The sequence below is a fragment of the Myotis yumanensis genome, unplaced genomic scaffold (genome assembly GCF_028538775.1).
Source record: "Myotis yumanensis isolate MYYU_CA2020_CCGP unplaced genomic scaffold, mMyoYum1.0.hap1 SCAF_9, whole genome shotgun sequence".
NCBI classification, from domain to species: Eukaryota; Metazoa; Chordata; class Mammalia; order Chiroptera; family Vespertilionidae; genus Myotis; species Myotis yumanensis.
This window is the reverse complement of record NW_027223760.1, coordinates 61,629,397-61,646,351: the sequence shown is the minus strand read 5'-3', so window position 1 is coordinate 61,646,351 and position 16,955 is coordinate 61,629,397. Positions and strand designations below refer to the sequence as shown.

At 36.8% G+C, this 16,955-nt stretch overlaps 1 protein-coding gene across 2 annotated transcripts in view; it reads right to left on the bottom strand.

Moving 5' to 3' along the window:
* The window catches only part of STK31 (serine/threonine kinase 31), a 65,624-nt gene that overhangs the window by 21,940 nt on the left and 26,729 nt on the right, over positions 1 to 16,955 (bottom strand). For both annotated transcript variants that reach the window (XM_070425162.1, XM_070425163.1), the window contains exons 8-15: positions 16,185 to 16,300; positions 13,617 to 13,776; positions 11,544 to 11,666; positions 10,311 to 10,490; positions 5,244 to 5,360; positions 4,127 to 4,246; positions 1,829 to 1,960; positions 533 to 634 (exon numbers count right to left, since the gene is read on the bottom strand). In XM_070425162.1, coding sequence (XP_070281263.1) covers positions 533 to 634; positions 1,829 to 1,960; positions 4,127 to 4,246; positions 5,244 to 5,360; positions 10,311 to 10,490; positions 11,544 to 11,666; positions 13,617 to 13,776; positions 16,185 to 16,300 — 1,050 coding nt within the window. The remainder of the gene's footprint in view (positions 1 to 532; positions 635 to 1,828; positions 1,961 to 4,126; positions 4,247 to 5,243; positions 5,361 to 10,310; positions 10,491 to 11,543; positions 11,667 to 13,616; positions 13,777 to 16,184; positions 16,301 to 16,955) is intronic.

The following is a 16,955-nucleotide window of genomic DNA, read 5'->3' as shown; positions in this document are numbered from 1 at the left end:
TGGTAGATTAGAGACTTAAAGATGCAACATCTCCTCCACCCCAAAACCAGGTAGTTTTATTTTGTTATATTCTTCAACTAATTTATGCTGCCCTATTAATGCTGTCATTGCAGTATTATACCAAAATGATGTTCATATGAATTTTAATAAAGAAAAAAATCTTCAGGCTTTCTGTTAAGAATATAAGCAGTGTGCAAATTGTGTTTATGCTATCATCTCGATTCTTGTAAAAATAAGCAAAAAAAGATGAAAGTTAACATCAAAAATTAACAATGATCACTATTATTACCACAAGTAGGAAAATTACGGTGATGTTTTTTCTTCTTTATAATTTTGTGTAATTTCCACATTTGGTACAATGGTAATAAATTATTTTGTCATCAGAAATTAATATCTAAATTCACATAAACATCATTATGCCAACACATAACTATACCAATATAATCTCTATACTTGTTATTATAGTCCACTTCATAAAATGGATATATTAATTCAATTTCTAGTACAAACTAATTCAAAACTTTATACTTACATATTCCTCTCGCTCACGATAAATTTCCTGAAAGACACTATTACGTAACTGAGTTATTTCTTGTTTTATTTTCTCAATTTCAGATCCATCATGGTCATCAGACTTTAATCAGAAAGAAAAAAAAGTGACCTTACAGGCTTGTTAAAGTAGACTGAAAATAAGTCCTCCTAGTAAGAATTATTTACAACTTCTAAGCAAATCACTCCATCTGATTTCTATATATCCTTCTGTATCTAGCACATATTAGCACTTGCTGAATTAATATTCTAACACTAATTTTCTAAAACCTATGAAAAGGAATTATAAAAAATAAAGACAAAGTCAATTACGTAGATTTTTTTTCTCACCTCTTAAAATCTGAAGAATTTATCTACAATAAAGATGACCAACTGCCATCAGAAAGTGTCAAGAATAAGAACCAGAATATAATTAAATGCCCTGGAATTGTTTTCTACATGAGATTTGGGTATGTTTTTTTAAATGAGTAAATGTGTGGCATGTCTACCAGAGGAAAGACTCCAGTGACAATAAGCCATCTTAAATGGCACATTTTCAAAGTTAGATATATTTCTCCAAAAGTTAAAAAAATTAAACTAAAAAAGAGACCATTCCCCACAGCCCAGAATACAAAAAAACTGGAAAAATCTTAAACCGTTATATTCCACTGAAGTGCTCCAAAGAGAAACAGAGCTCATTAAAATTGAATTAAGACATAATATAAATCTCTTTTATACGTAAATCAAATTCTCAAGGGAAAACTAAGGATTCCCAAAATTTCACAAAGTTTTAAACCTAAGGAAGAAAGTTAATGAAGATTAGAATATCCTAATTCTTCTAGTTCTATTATCATATAAAAACAACTTAAAATATTTCCAAGAAACAATATGTACAGCTATTAAAAAGAAGTAAACAGAAGATCAGAAAAATAGTTTATAACAAAATTCTATCTTTGGGGAACACCCATCGCCTTGCATGTAGTAGGCTTGTATTATAATAGACATTATATAACAGTCCAAACCAAAGAGTTTTCAAATAATTCAAAAATACTTATGTTACTGAAAACCAAGGCAGCCATGTAAACTGTTTTCAAAAAGCATTTAGTGACATGGAAAAATGTTTACACTATTAATGTAATAATTTTATTTACATACACAGAGGGGGAAAGATAAAATATATAAAGCAAAATCTAAGTAATTATTCTATTTAAAGAGAACACTTATGCATGACTTCTATAAAGCAGAGCCCAAGTAAAATGAGGCACACAAAGAGTTCAGTGACAACCAACTATTTGCTTACTTCTTCCAAATTATTCTTTTCAACCAATTTCCATCTCAGTCGAGCTTTTAAGTTTTTCAGTGTCTTTTTAATGGACAGCAAGTGATCCAGATTGGGGCTCTTATTTAAACTTTCGATAATCTGCTTCTTAAACTAAGTAAGAGAAAGAATTATCCCATTTTTAAAACAGACAGCATAGTCACTTACAGACCATTTATTACTTATGTATTAAGATTCAACAAGTATTTACTGAATACAGGTTAAAATAAAGTCTACAAGAAATTCTACCACTTGATTTCTAATTATCCATATTTCTATTAGAAGAATATCTGTTCCTGTATTGAAAGTAGCAAAGGTAAAAGAAATATCTCAAGCTAATACATACAGTAAGGCATACTTTGCTAGAGAAGATGCAAATTGGAATTTCTAATGAGGATGTAAATCAAAATTACCTTTCCCAAAAGTAGTTTGATAATATGTATCAAGTTTTAAGAATGTTCATTCCTTTTGACTTAATAATTAATAATTTTTAGGAATCTATCTGGGTGAGGGCATGTGCTGGGGGGGTGGGAATGAGCGGGGAGAGGTCATGGGAGAAAAAGGATTCATATGTAATACTTTAAACAATAAAGAATTCTTTTAAAAAAAATAAATATACCATAAAAGGAAAAAATTAAGTACAAAGTTATGTACAGTATTATTGATGGTAAAAAAAAATTCAAAGTAACCTTAATGTCTAATGCAGAGGAACAGTTAAATGTACATCTGTACAAGGAATGATGTTTCAGTCACTCAAAATGACTTATCAGCCCTGGCCGGGTGGCTCAGTTAGTTACAGCGTTGTCCTGTACAACAAATAATGTTGCGGGTTCAGTTCCCGGTCAGGACACATACCTAGGTTGCAGGTTTGGTCCCCAGTCAGAGCGAGTATAGGAGGCAAATGGTTGATGTTTCTCCTTCTCTCTCCCCCTTTTCCCTCCTTCCTCTCTCTCTAAAAATCAATGGAAATATAACCTTGGATCAGAATTTTTTGAAAAATGACTTATCATATGGGAAAATGTTCATACTACGCCATTAATGAAGAAAACATTTTCAAAATAGTTCACAAAATGATATAATGTACATAATATACACACATACATACAAGTCACCATACCAAAAAAAAAAAAAGGCACACGTTATTTTATTGTGCTTTCCTTTATTGCACTTTGCCGTACTGTTTTTTTTACTAATTGAAGGTTTGTGGCAACCCTGGTCAAGCAAGTCTATCAGCACCATTTTTCCAACAGCATTTGCTCATTCCTTATCTTTGTGTCACATTTTGGTACTTCTCACAGTATTTCAAACATTTTCATTATTATTATATTTGTTATGGTGATCTGTGATTAGTGATCTCTGATATTACCATGGTAATTGTTCTGGGAACCACAAACCACACCCATATAAGATAGCAAATTAACCAATAAATGCTATGTGTGACTGCTCCACCAATCAGCCCTTCCCCCATCTCTCTCCTTCTCTTTGGGCCTCCCTATTTCCTGAGACACAACAATAATTAAATTGGGCCAATTAATAATCCCATAATGGCCTCGAGGAAGAGTCATACATCTCTCACTTAAAAGCTAGAAATGAGTAAGCTTAGTGAAGAACATTGAAAGCTGACATAGGCCAGAAGCTAGGCCTCTTGCGTCAGCTAGCCAAGTTGTGAATGCAAAAGAAAAGTTTTAAATTAAGGTTGCTACTCCAGTGAACACACAAATAATAAGAAAGTATAACAGCCTTATTGCTAATATGGAAAAAGTTTAGTGATCTGGCTAGATCAAACCAGCCACATTTCCTTAAGCCAAAACCTAATCCAGAGCAAGGCCCTAACCCTCTTAAATTCTACGAAGGCTGAGAGGTGACAAAGCTGCAGGGAGAATTTAATCACATACCTGCTTACAGCAGGACAGTGCTTTACTAGTAATAACAATTTACCTACACACAGATAATTTACCTACACACAGGGTATTAAACTACCTGAGAAAAGTTTAAGTATTAAAAAATACAAAGCATCTGCCCTGCCTGGTTTGGCTCAGTGGATAGAGCATCGGCCTGTGGACCGAAGGGCCCCAGGTTCGATTCCGGTCAAGGGCACATGCCTGGGTTGCAGGCTCGGTCCAACGTGCAGGAGGCAGCCAATCAATGATTCCTTCTCATCATTGATGTTTCTATCTCTCTTCCTCTCCCTTCCTCTCTGAAGTCAATAAAAAAAATATTTTTTAAAAAAAAATACAAAGCATCAACACAGAAGACAAATAGAATAAAGCATAATCCAACCTCAATACTGTTCTTGTACTTGGATTGTACTGCGGCAATAAGTCTTTGCTCTGAATGGATCTTCTGTAGTACTTGACTATATGTACTTAAAATGATCTCCTTGTCTGCATCACCTTGCTCCTAAATGAAATCACACACATGGAATTATAGACAAAAGAGTATCCAAAACAGTTAAAACTTTCAATAACAATGGAAAACTTCAAAATGATGCCTTTAACAAATTTCTATATCCATTTCAAAATACTTCTTAAACACAAATCTTTTTCTAGACAGAATAAAGAATGATGTCAAAGATGTATATATGGGAATTTTACTCCCATTATACATTTATTCTTACAGCTGTCTGGAGTAGAGGAACATTAAAGGAAATCAGGGATACTACAATGCTAAATGTAGGAACTACACAATATATAGAACTTCAACACAAAGCTATTTTTAGAAATCATCTATTAACAACCATTTCTAAAGTCAAGTCTAACAAAACCATCTAAATGAGGACTATCTGACAAAAGAGAATACAGTTAAGTATATATTTTAATACTTATCTAAATAAAATCACAAACGGTAAAAAGAAATAAGTAAAATGAAGAACATTACTACTGAGACTTTGGTAAACAGCTGAAAAACTGGGAAAGAATCCTAGTGAACAATATTAACATTAAAAAATATTCTTTTGAGGAGTTACACTAATTTTTAACTTGATATAGCAACAGAGAATATACACAATAGAGAAATGGAGCTATTAATCAACCGTGTGTATCTGCTTCCAAAGCTCTCACAGATTTATTTCAAATTTTCACAAATTCTACGAGTTTTTTATTTCAGTCATTGAGTATGATGGACTAAAGAATCAAATGCTTCAGAAAGTGGTCACACTTAGATTTCCTAGAATTAAACATTACATTTTATTTATTTTTAATGTTAAATGTCCTATTAAAAATGAAAATACCATGCCTGGGGAAGAATGAGATTTTGCTTTGTATTTGGATTAGAACTTGACAGTGTTACTCTTTCAATCAAGCCTATAAGAGCAAAGACCAGTCTTGATACTTCCTAACCAGCAAGAGAAACAAACCATATTGCTTCAAAGGAAGCAATAATAAATATCAATACTCACAATCAGAGATATCTCCAGCTCTTTGCAGACACTTGACTCAGCCTTCTCTAGGATTTCATCAATATTATCAATTGTGTCTTCAGAAGTCAGTGATTCTTCCACCGATAGATCAAAAGCCTCATTTATAAAAAATAAAAGCATGAAATATCTCATTTAATTATTTCAATAAGTATTGTATCCTTATAACTGGAGCAGAGCATTAGCCTAGTCCAGTGGTTCTCAACCTTCTGGCCCTTTAAATACAGTTCCTCATGTTGTGACCCAACCATAAAATTATTTTCGTTGCAACTTCATAACTGTAATGTTGCTACTGTTATGAATCGTAATGTAAATATCTGATATGCAGGATGGTCTTAGGCGACCCCTGTGAAAGGGTTGTTCAACCGCTAAAGGGGTCGCGAACCGCTGGCCTAGTTACTGAGCAATGTGGGGGAAATAAGGATACACATAAAGAAAGTACTACCCTCATATAACTTAAGCATGGCGGGGGGGGGGGGGGGGGGGGGGGGTTCAGATGCATCACACACCTAAAAATGACAACAACAGATTTTTTATAGTTAGTGGTTAACAGAGGTAAGAGAATACAGAGGAAAAGTGTGGGCGGGGCGGGGGGACAGACAAGACCGAGATGTTTGGGGAATAGTAAGAGTTAGTCTTAGTAAAACTGGTTAAAGAAACCTTGAATGTGCAGGTGGCAACATTAAATCTGAAAGTATTAGGCAGGCAATGTTAGGTCTTGAACAAGGAAGGAATATGATTATAACTGGTAATGACTTACTAGTATTTAGGAATCTGGAAACTAAAAGTTACAGACTAAACTCAAATGGTCCCATTCATTAGAAAAACAAAGGTATTTTCTATCAGGAAATAAACTTAATAGTAAAATATTAAATAGAATAAAATCAGGGGCCTAAATTATAATATAGAACTAAAGATCACAAATGGTAACTTTGGTTTCAAATAATCAGACTATGGAAATGAAAGAAAAAGATAACGAATAATAAACCTAAACAGAAAAATAATTGTGATCAATAACAAAAGAGAATAAAGCAATAATTTACTTATATTAATTATCCATAAGAAAATACCAAAAAGGAAACATCCTAAGTGCCCACCAGCAGATGAATAGATTAAAAACCTGTGGTACATCTACATAATGAAATACTATGCTGCTGTAAAAAAGAAGGAACTCTTATCATTTGCAACAGCATGGATGGACCTGGAGAGCATTATGCTAAGTGAAATAAGCCAGTTGGAGAAAGATTAAGTATCACATGATCTCACTCATTTGTGGAATATTATGAACAACATAAACTGATGAACAAAAATAGATCCAGAGACATAGAAGCATCAAACAGACCATCCAACCTCAGAGGGAAGGCGGGGGTGCGGGGGGTAAGAGATCAGCCAAAGCACTTTTATGCATGCACACAGACAGTAGGGGGTGAGGGCATGTGCTGGGGGGTGGGAACAGCTGGGGAGAGGTCAAGGGGTGGGGAGAAGAAGGAGACATATGTCAGACTTTCAACAATAAAGAAGTTAAAAAAATAATCATCTGGCAAGAGCCAAATGGAAAAAAAGAAAGAAAGTACAAACAAAACAAAACAAAAAACAGTTATGGAAGTAGCTGGAGATCAACTTGTGTTTTTTCCAAAACAAAGAAATTCATATTTGGACATCATTCACACAGATTGCCCTTGCTAAGGAAGTTGTAAAGCAAACAGAAGAACAGAGAATCAATAACAAAATTAGGCTAAAATTTAATTAGCATTCTGAGTATATTATATAGAACCACATGTCCCCACACCTTTTGGAAAATTACATGCTGTTTTTATAATAGTAAACAAGAACTAAAAAGAATGATACACCAAACATCTTCTCTAATATCTAATAAAGGGTGTCCCAAAATTCACGCAAGAAGTAATTTTGATAGAAAACACAGGTTTATAATTAAAAATTGTAAATTTTTTATTGATTCATAAAGTATACAGTATAGGGTTATGTATGGAATAGCATATCAGGTAAATGGATTATCATGTCGCGATAGCGAGCACCATTAATTGTTATTGCCTGAGCAGCCACATTTTCGAAGAAGAATGGTCCGATGATGCCTCCAGCCCCAAATCCGCACCAAACAGTGACACGTTGTGGATGCATTTGTTTCTCAACAATCACTCGTGGATTTTCTGAACCCCAAATGCGACAATTTTGTCGATTAACCAAGCCATCCACAACGTGTCACTGTTTGGTGCGGATTTTGGGCTGGAGGCATCATCGGACCATTCTTCTTCGAAAATGCGGCTGCTCAGGCAATAACAGTTAATGGTGCTCGCTATCGCGACATGATAATCCATTTACCTGATATGCTATTCCATACATAACCCTATACTGTATACTTTATGAATCAATAAAAAATTTACAATTTTTAATTATAAACCTGTGTTTTCTATCAAAATTACTTCTTGCGTGAATTTTGGGACACGCTTTATCAACTAAGACTAAGAGTCTCGGAGAGACCAAGATGGCGGCGTAGGTAAACACCGGAGACCGCTGCCGCAAACAACCATTTCAAAAATACAACTAAAAGACTGAACGGACATCACCCAGAACCACAGGAAGGCTGGCTGAAGAGAGACTCTACAACTAGAAGGAAAGAGAACAGCAAATCGAGGCTCAGAGGCGGCGCAGTGTGGAAAATACAAAGGTACCGAGGTGCGCGTGAAAGCGGGCTGGTGGCTGAGGGCGCGGTTGTCGTTTTCTGTCGGGAGTGAGTCTCAGACTCTGGGCTCCAGATCCGGGCGAGTCTCTAGGGACCCAGACTCAAACGGGAGAAGCGGGATTATCCGGCATCAGTTGGAACCTGAGGGCAGCTTTCTCTCCGAGGTTTGCAGCGGCTGCCGGGGTTCTGAGAAGCAGAGCCTCTGGGAACGGGACTGAGCGTGGCCATAACTGCTCCCTCCGCCCGCCCTGTTGAGCCCGCCCCGCCCAAACCCTGCGCACAGCCATTTGCTGATCGCCTCAGGCAAAGGCTGGATTAGCGCCTCCCCAGAAGGCAGACGTTTTCCTTACAGCTGATTCCTATAGCCAGTCGGCCTGGGGGTCAAATCCCTCTAGTGTTAACTACAACAATTAAGGCTTGGCTAGAACAAGACTGCGCACAGAGACCACAAGGGGGTGCACCAAGAAAGCATAAAAGATGCGGAGACAAAAAAACATGACAGAAATGGAGGATATGGAGCTAAGAATCGCAATTTTGAGGGCTTGCCATAAATTTGTGCAGAGCCTCACGAAAACTAATGAGACCCTCGATGCTACGATAAAGAAATTAGAAAGTAAGCATACACGGACTGAAATAAAGAATATTATACCCAATAGCAGACCAGAGGAGCACAAGAATCAAAACAAAGATTCGACAAAAAACACCCAATTGGAAAAGCAAAATGAAAAAAGAATCCGAAAGTGTGAAGATAGTGTAAGGAGCCTCTGGGACAGCTTTAAGCGGTCTAATATCAGAGTCATTGGAGTGCCAGAAGATGAGAGACAGCAAGATATTGAAAACCTATTTCAAGAAATAATGGCAGAAAACTTCCCCCACCTGGAGAAAGAAATGGACTTACAGGTCCAAGAAGCGCAGAGAACCCCAAACAAAAGGAATCCAAAGAGGACCACACCAAGACACATCATCATTAAAATGCCAAGAGCAAAAGACAAAGAGAAAATCTTAAAAGCAGCAAGAGAAAGAGGCTCAATTACCTACAAGGGAATACCCATACGACTGTCAGCTGATTTCTCAACAGAAACTTTGCAGGCCAGAAGGGAATGGCAAGAAATATTCAAAGTGCTGAATACCAAGAACCTACAACCAAGATTACTTTATCCAGCAAAGCTATCATTCAGAATTGAAGGTCAGATAAAGAGCTTCACAGATAAGGAAAAGCTAAAGGAGTTCATCACCGCCAAACCAGTATTATATGAAATGCTGAAAGGTATCCTTTAAGAAGAGGAAGAAGAAGAAAAAGGTAAAGATACAAATTATGAACAACAAACATGCATCTATCAACAAATGAATCTAAGAATCAAGTGAATAAATAACCTGATGTACAGAATGAACTGGTGATTATAATAGAATCAGGGACATAGAAAGGGAATAGACTGACTATTCTTGGGGGAAAAAGGGGTGTGGGAGATGCGGGAAGTGACTGGACAAAAATCATGCACCTATGGATGAACACAGTGGGTGGGGAGTGAGGGTGGAGGGTGGGGTGGGAACTGGAAGGAGGGGAGTTATGGGGGGAAAAAAGAGGAACAAATGTAATAATCTGAACAATAAAGATTTAATTTAAAAAAAAAAAAAAGACTAAGAGTCTCTATTTAATTTAGTTATCTTTTAGATCTTTAAGATATCTAAAACTCAAAAGATTTAAACAACATGAATTAGCATATTATTTTAAGCATGACCAGTTAGTTAACCAACTAATGTTAAAATTCACCTTGCTAAAAAAAAAATAGGAAAGCTGTACTATCCTCTAAATCACATGTATTTTTACATACCCTTATCTCCACACTACTATAGCTGCAAAATACACGCTACTTGTAATAAACTCCAGTGATATTATCTTACACCTATAGCTTGAAGTTGTTTTTATATAGGTCCTAAACAGACTACAAATATTGTAAATTCCTCACTCCTCCATCCCAGCACACACATTCTCATTCATATTCATTCTCATCCTCCCGCACCCCTCATTCTCAGAAAAGAGGTAAATTACATTTGGAAATTTTTCTTTTTTTTTTTTTAAATATATTTTATTGATTTTTTTACAGAGAGGAAGGGAGAGAGATAGAGAGTTAGAAACATTGATGAGAGAGAAACATCGATCAGCTGCCTCCTGCACATCTCCCACTGGGGATGTGCCCGCAACCCAGGTACATGCCCTTGACCGGAATCGAACCTGGGACCTTTCAGTCCGCAGGCCGACGCTCTATCCACTGAGCCAAACCGGTTTCGGCTGGAAATTTTTCTTTTAAATTCCCTGGTTTGTGCCACTGGGCAAGAGCTCTTATTACCTTTAAGGTGCTCTGGAACCACGCTACAAGACATTGTAGAGAAACTTCTGTTTCACTCCTAACACTGGTGAGCTCCTCCCTTTTATCACACTTCCAGTCATAAAATTTCTTAAGTATTTCTTCAGAGTTTGTTCCTTCGTTGGCCTGTCCATATACTGCTTCTAAAGAGGTTGACAAATCCTGCAGAGATATATTTCTGTTTATTAACTTCCTACTAGGATTAAAGCACTGTATTAGAACCTGAGAGACAGAAATGTAGTATGTGGACTCTCTATCCTTGAGAATTTTATAAATAGAACAAAACAATTAGACATGAAAGCATACAACTATTTAGAAGCTGACTTGTTTGGACTCTAACAGTGAAAGTTTACTAAGTGAATTATGGTTACATATAGAAAGCTTTATAATCTTGGGCTTGCTATTAAGAAGAAAGCCCCCTCTTTTCTCTGGCTTTAAATTAGAATCACTACTGTTTTATCCTAACACGGAAGTTTTCAACACCTACTACTTAACAAAAATAAACTACACATCAAAATATATAAATAATTCCAATTAAGGCAAGACACCAAACATGTATGTGTACTTAAAGCATTTTTAAAAGGACTGGAAGAAACAAGAGAGCCTGCTGGCTCTCTCAAGGAATCAAACTCTAGAAATGTCACAGAGACACGAAAAAACTTAACAGAGCCTGAAATTTCCATCATAAAACTCTGAGAAAGCCTTGGGAAGACAGAGAATAGCACTAAGTGAATACAATCTGTGCAAGTGGGAGAGGACTGTACCACCTGTGGGAAAAGAGAACTTTCTTCACATGCAGAACAGATACACATGTATACATAAACATATTAAATACATTTATATGAAATTTTTTTAATGTTTTTATTGATTTTAGAGAGGAAGGGAGAGAGAGAAATATCAGTGATGAGAGAGAACCACTGATTGGCTGTCTCTTGCACACCCCCTACTGGGGATCGAGCCTACAACCCCGGCATGTGCCCCTGACCAGAATCAAACCTGGGACCCTTCAGTCTGCAGACCGACACTCTATCCACTGAGCCAAACTGGTTAGGGCCATTCATATGAAATTTTAATTCCATTAAGAAGAAATTAGAGTCAAAGAGAAGAAAAACTTTTGCAACCCTTAGTACTATCTGAAGTCTCCAGGTAAATGCCAATTTCATATCTCAAATGATAAATGTGTATTTAATGCTATGTATCCTTTTAAATTCCAACCTGCAATGTTTTCAAGCGTTTATTAAGAGGTAACTCATCTACTTCCAAAATAAAAACTTCTACTGCCGTGCACAGTTTCTGTTGCACTTCATTTCTTCTGGCAATCAAAATATCCCCTTCATTCTGAAGGAAGAGAAAAAAGAATAACCATCATTAACAAATACATCCAGTGTTTTTTTATACATTGACTTACATTAAAAAACTCATCTTTAACCCAGCTGGTGTGGCTCCAGTGGTTGTGGGCAGGGCACATGGCTGGGTTGCGAGCTTGATCCCCAGAAGGGGGCAGCTGATCAATGATTCCCTCTCATCACTGATGTTTCTATCTCTCCCCCCTTTTCCCTTCCTTTCTCTGAAATCAATGAAAAAAATTTTTTTTGATTGATCTCTTCAAAAAACAGTAAAATTTAAATTACATTCTCCAAACACAGTAGCAAATAAGACAAACACCTCTCCTTAGATCAGGGATGGGAACCTTTTTTCTACCAAGAGCCATTTTGATATTTATAAATCAAATGGCCATAAAAAATCGTCAACTTAAAAATTAGCCTACTATATTTGGTCAAACATTTTATTAACTCACCCCTAATGCTTCATATGGCCCTCAGGCAGGACGTTCCCACCCCGCCCTAGATCAACAAACTGACAAAGAGTTTTCTTTCTCTTAATTAAAAATAAGACATTTAAATTGAACAATCCTGCTCTGCTAATCTTTATTTTTTTTCCCATTATTTCTGCAACAATGCAATTTTTGTTTTCCTTAGGAAAAATATTCAAGTTCCTATTATTAATTACACACTTTCTCCTCCTATTCCCATCCTACCCTCAATGGACGCAGACTTGACTTGGGGTGGTGAACATACAATATACAGATGATGGACTGTATTATACAACTGTACACCTGAAACCTATATAATTTTATTAACCAATGTCACCCCAATAAATTTAATAAAAAAGAGGAAAAAATTTAGTGTAAGGAAAAGTTTATAAAGTACCTATAGCATTGCCAGTGTTTCACTGAGATTCAAAAATTAATACTTCTGTCACTTTCTTCCTTCCATAATCAGAAGTGACCAGTTAGGGTCTAATATGTAAAATAACCCAAATCTAACCTTTCTCCAAATTAAATATTCCTGACATTTCCAGAGGCCTAGTTATCCTGTTCACTCTGCTCATTCAGAGTCAGTTAGTTGCCAACTGACCAACCTAAGTATGAATAGGGAATAAGACTTTCAGAGAATACTCCTCAGAGGCAGAAACCACCAACACTTAAAAGTGGACAGTTCCAAACACAAGCGTAGAACTCACAAGTACTAAGGAAAACAATGACTGTTGTGCCAAATATCTTTATATAAAAAAAACAAGTTCTGCCCAGCAGCTCAATATAATAAACTAAAGAAAATTGGAAGAGGAAATAAATATACTTGTACCTATACTAATAAAGAATTCATGTGAAATATTCCATTCTTCATATGCCTCCCCTTGCCACAAATAACCACCTCTCAACAATGGGTGGTTTAGATAGCATTTAATAATAAGGCAGAGTCCAAAGCTGAAGCATAAAACACACCTCAGACCAAAAGACAAGATCCTTGGTAGCAGGTGTGGTAGCCACACTGACTTAGTCTCCTGCCCCTCAACAACTACTATCTCTTACAGGTATAGCATCCAGGGTCCCTCAGGGGGTATGCCCAGTTGCAAGAGTTCTACCAAGTACTTGTAGTCTATAGTTCCTCCCTGTCCAGATACAATTTACCAATCAGGGGTTTTATTTTCCTAAACAATGTTGCCTAGTAACATGACAAAAATATGTTATCACATTACCAAGGGAACTAACCAAAGAGCAAATTCTCATGCAAAAGTGGAAAAGATTTTGTTAACCCTTTATCTACAACCACTATTCCCTACCTTTCTTATAAGCAATAAAAGGAATCAAATAATGATAAAGATACTGTAAAAATTAAAATTTCATGCAAAGTATCATTGCAGTATCTGTAGTCCTGTTTTCTCAAAAGATATCTCCTTATATTAAACACACAAAAAAATCATAATAGAGAGAAATTCTTCACCCACCACATTTTGACAAGTTTTAATCTTCTCCTGAGCCAGATTGTATTCTGCCCAAATTATCTCTAATTCATTCAAAGAAACTGGGGTAGTAAAGCACTCTTCATCCAACATTTGTATAGCATCTGAAAGGTCATTTCCCAAACGAACATTGATGTTAACACGTCTATTTGTTTTTTAAAAAAGAAAAAGGAAAAGATAGTAAAAATTTTTAAGTTGGTATGAGAAAAAGTTGGGCTTAAATACTATGGTCTAAAGTTACCATTTATAAAATTGGCTATAAAGAGGTACTTTTTTAAACTTTATATAAAACCATAAATAACTTTGGTAGAAACTTTTAATTAAAAAATATATGTGACTGAAAAAAATTAAGTATTTTTTAAAAACTTTATATAAAAGGACAACTTCAAGTCTGCAGAATTTAAATTATATCAAATGGACCCTCAATTCTTGTTGACAATTAGATTTGTAAATATATTCTTACAAATTTTAGACTTAAATTACCAAGACTACAGGCATACAGCTCTTATACCCTAAATAAGCAGACCAGCATTTGTAGACTTTTAAAAAGAAATGTAAAAAGAAAAGGCAATTAGAAAGGGAGGTCAACTATCAAAACTAACAAGGTCCATTCATATTCTTTTTTCTAGCTTCCAGCTAGACTGCCACCATTCAAGTAGCACATTATGTCTTCAAATATAGATTGAAATATATTGGATTGTTTTGGTCTGAAGTCTGTTTCACATCTTTGCAATGTAGCCACTTAATTTTTCAAGGTATGTCAAAGGTTGATTAGCCACAGGGACCAAAATACTCAAACTATAAACTAGACTAGAGGCCCAGTGCACGAAATTCATGCACTCAGGGGGTGGGTCCCTCCGCCAGGATTGTGAGAGGGTGCAGGCCAGGCCAAGGGACACCACTGATGCACAATCGGGGCTGGGGAGGGACGCGAGAGGTTGGCCAGCCAGGGAAGGACCATGGGAGGACTCCAGGGTGTGTCCAGCCCGTCTCACTCAGTCCTGATCGGCCGGACCCCAGCAGCAAACTAACCTACCAGTTGGAGCATCTGCCCCCTGGTGGTCAGTGCACGTCATAGCAACTGGTCGACTGGTTGACTGTCTGCCCCCTGGTGGTCAGTGCATGTCATAGCGAGCGGTTGAGCGGCCTTAGCATATCATTAGCATATTACACTTTGGTTGAACAGATGACCAGACAACTGGACACTTGACATATTAGGCTTTTATTATATAGGATGCCAATTTATGGATTTATAATGGAGAATGTTTTCACTGGACAGACGACCAACATGCAGCATTCATTCAGGGCAACTTCTTAGTGTTTCAAAGTACATGAGAAAATGAATTACTGGTTTAAGTTCTATGTGTAGCATAGCATGAAAGGGAACTAGGTTATTTTGAGAACTATTTTTTCCACATTCCAGAAAAGTGTAACAAATTATTCCTGCCAAAACCGGTTTGGCTCAGTGGATAGAGCGTCAGCCTGCGGACTGAAAGGTCCCGGGTTCGATTCCGGTCAAGGGCACGTACATTGGTTGCGGGCACATCCCTAGTAGGAGATGTGCAGGAGGCAGCTGGTCGATGTTTCTCTCTCATCGATGTTTCTAACTCTCTATCCCTCTCCCTTCCTCTCTGTAAAAAATCAATAAAATATATTTTTAAAAAAAGAAAAAAATTATTCCTAACCAGCAATAAAGCAATACTCTATTAGATAAAATACCTACACAATTCACAAAGTCTGAGAAATGCTAAATAAACTCTGTACAAGACTTGCTAATCCATTTCTTTTCTTTTGACTCCATGATGACCACTTTTTTCTTTCCTTAGACAGAGTATAATCCTATATAATAAAGAGGTAATATGCAAAATAACCCTCATATCCTCACAAGATGGCTGCCTACCACCAAGCCGCCAAGGGGGTTAGTGAGGGACAACCAAATGACTGAACAAGCAGGCTGCATGGGGCAACCAGGCAGGCAGGGAGGTTAGTGAGGGACAACCAAACGACTGAACAGCAGGCTGCGTGGGGTGACCAGGCAGCGGGGAGAGGGAGGTAGTTAGGGGCAACTAGGCCGGCAGGGGGGGGGCAGTCGGGGGAGACCAGGCAGGCTGGCAGGCGAGCGATTAGGAGCCAGTGGTCCAGGATTGTGAAAGGGATCCCACATTGGAGAGAGTACAGGCTGGGCTGAGGGTATGCCCCACCCCCCTTGTGCACAAATTTCGTGCACCAGGCCTCTAGTTAATTTAGATTACTGAAATCTTTAGCTTCAGTATAGGCCTGAAAGTAACATCAAGCAAAAAAACTGGAGGTAGTTCTCCATGTGTTGAACTTTTAATTTCACTCTCACAGATGACTTTAGGACAATATAACTCCTTCTATTAACAATGTAACACTACAAAATTTGTTTAATCAGGAATAACTATTTTTACTTTCTCTCTTTAAAGTTATAAAAATACAAAGTTAAATTTCAAAGCAAAAATGGTGGGCATACAGAGCACCAACTAATTAACAATTATTTTAAATTATCCTTCTCAAAAATATGCTCTTACCTACCTAATTTCTTTCAATCTTTCGACCTTAGCTGCTAGATTTTTCATTCTGGTACCTACATGAGTCTTCAGAGTGCTTTTTAAATGTTTAGTTAAATCCATGATGGTTGTTTTCTCTTGCTGAAACAAAGAACAAGCATATCATACTGAGATTGAAATAGGAAACTGTATTTTTACTGTTATTTAAATGATTTTTAGAAATAATTAAAATTTTAAAGGTTAAAAAACGTTAGGCCACAGGGTAATAAACAATGAGTTTTCTACTAGTTGGGATCTGAAAAATATAATCTATTCCAGTCTTCTGCCTTCATACAGACTAGACCAGAGGTGGGCAAACTTTTTGACTCGAGGGCCACAATGGGTTCTTAAACTGGACCGGAGGGCCAGAACAAAAGCATGGATGGAGTGTTTGTGTGAACTAATATAAATTCAAAGTAAACATCATTACATAAAAGGGTACGGTCTTTTTTTTTTTTTTAGTTTTATTCATTTCAAACGGGCCGGATCCGGCCCGCGGGCCATAGTTTGCCCACGGCTGGACTAGACTCATACAGTGGAACTTCAGTTCTCAAACTTAATTCTTTCTGGAAGGCTGTTCAAGAAGTGATTTGTTCCAAAACCAAATCAATTTTTCCCATTAGAAATAATATAAATTAATCCATTCTAGACCCATAAATGATTCCGTTTTAATCTTACATGTCTAATAAACACTTATTTTCTTAAATTTAGTGGACCACCCCCTATCAGCTTTAAATGAATCACTTTCAGCACTTGT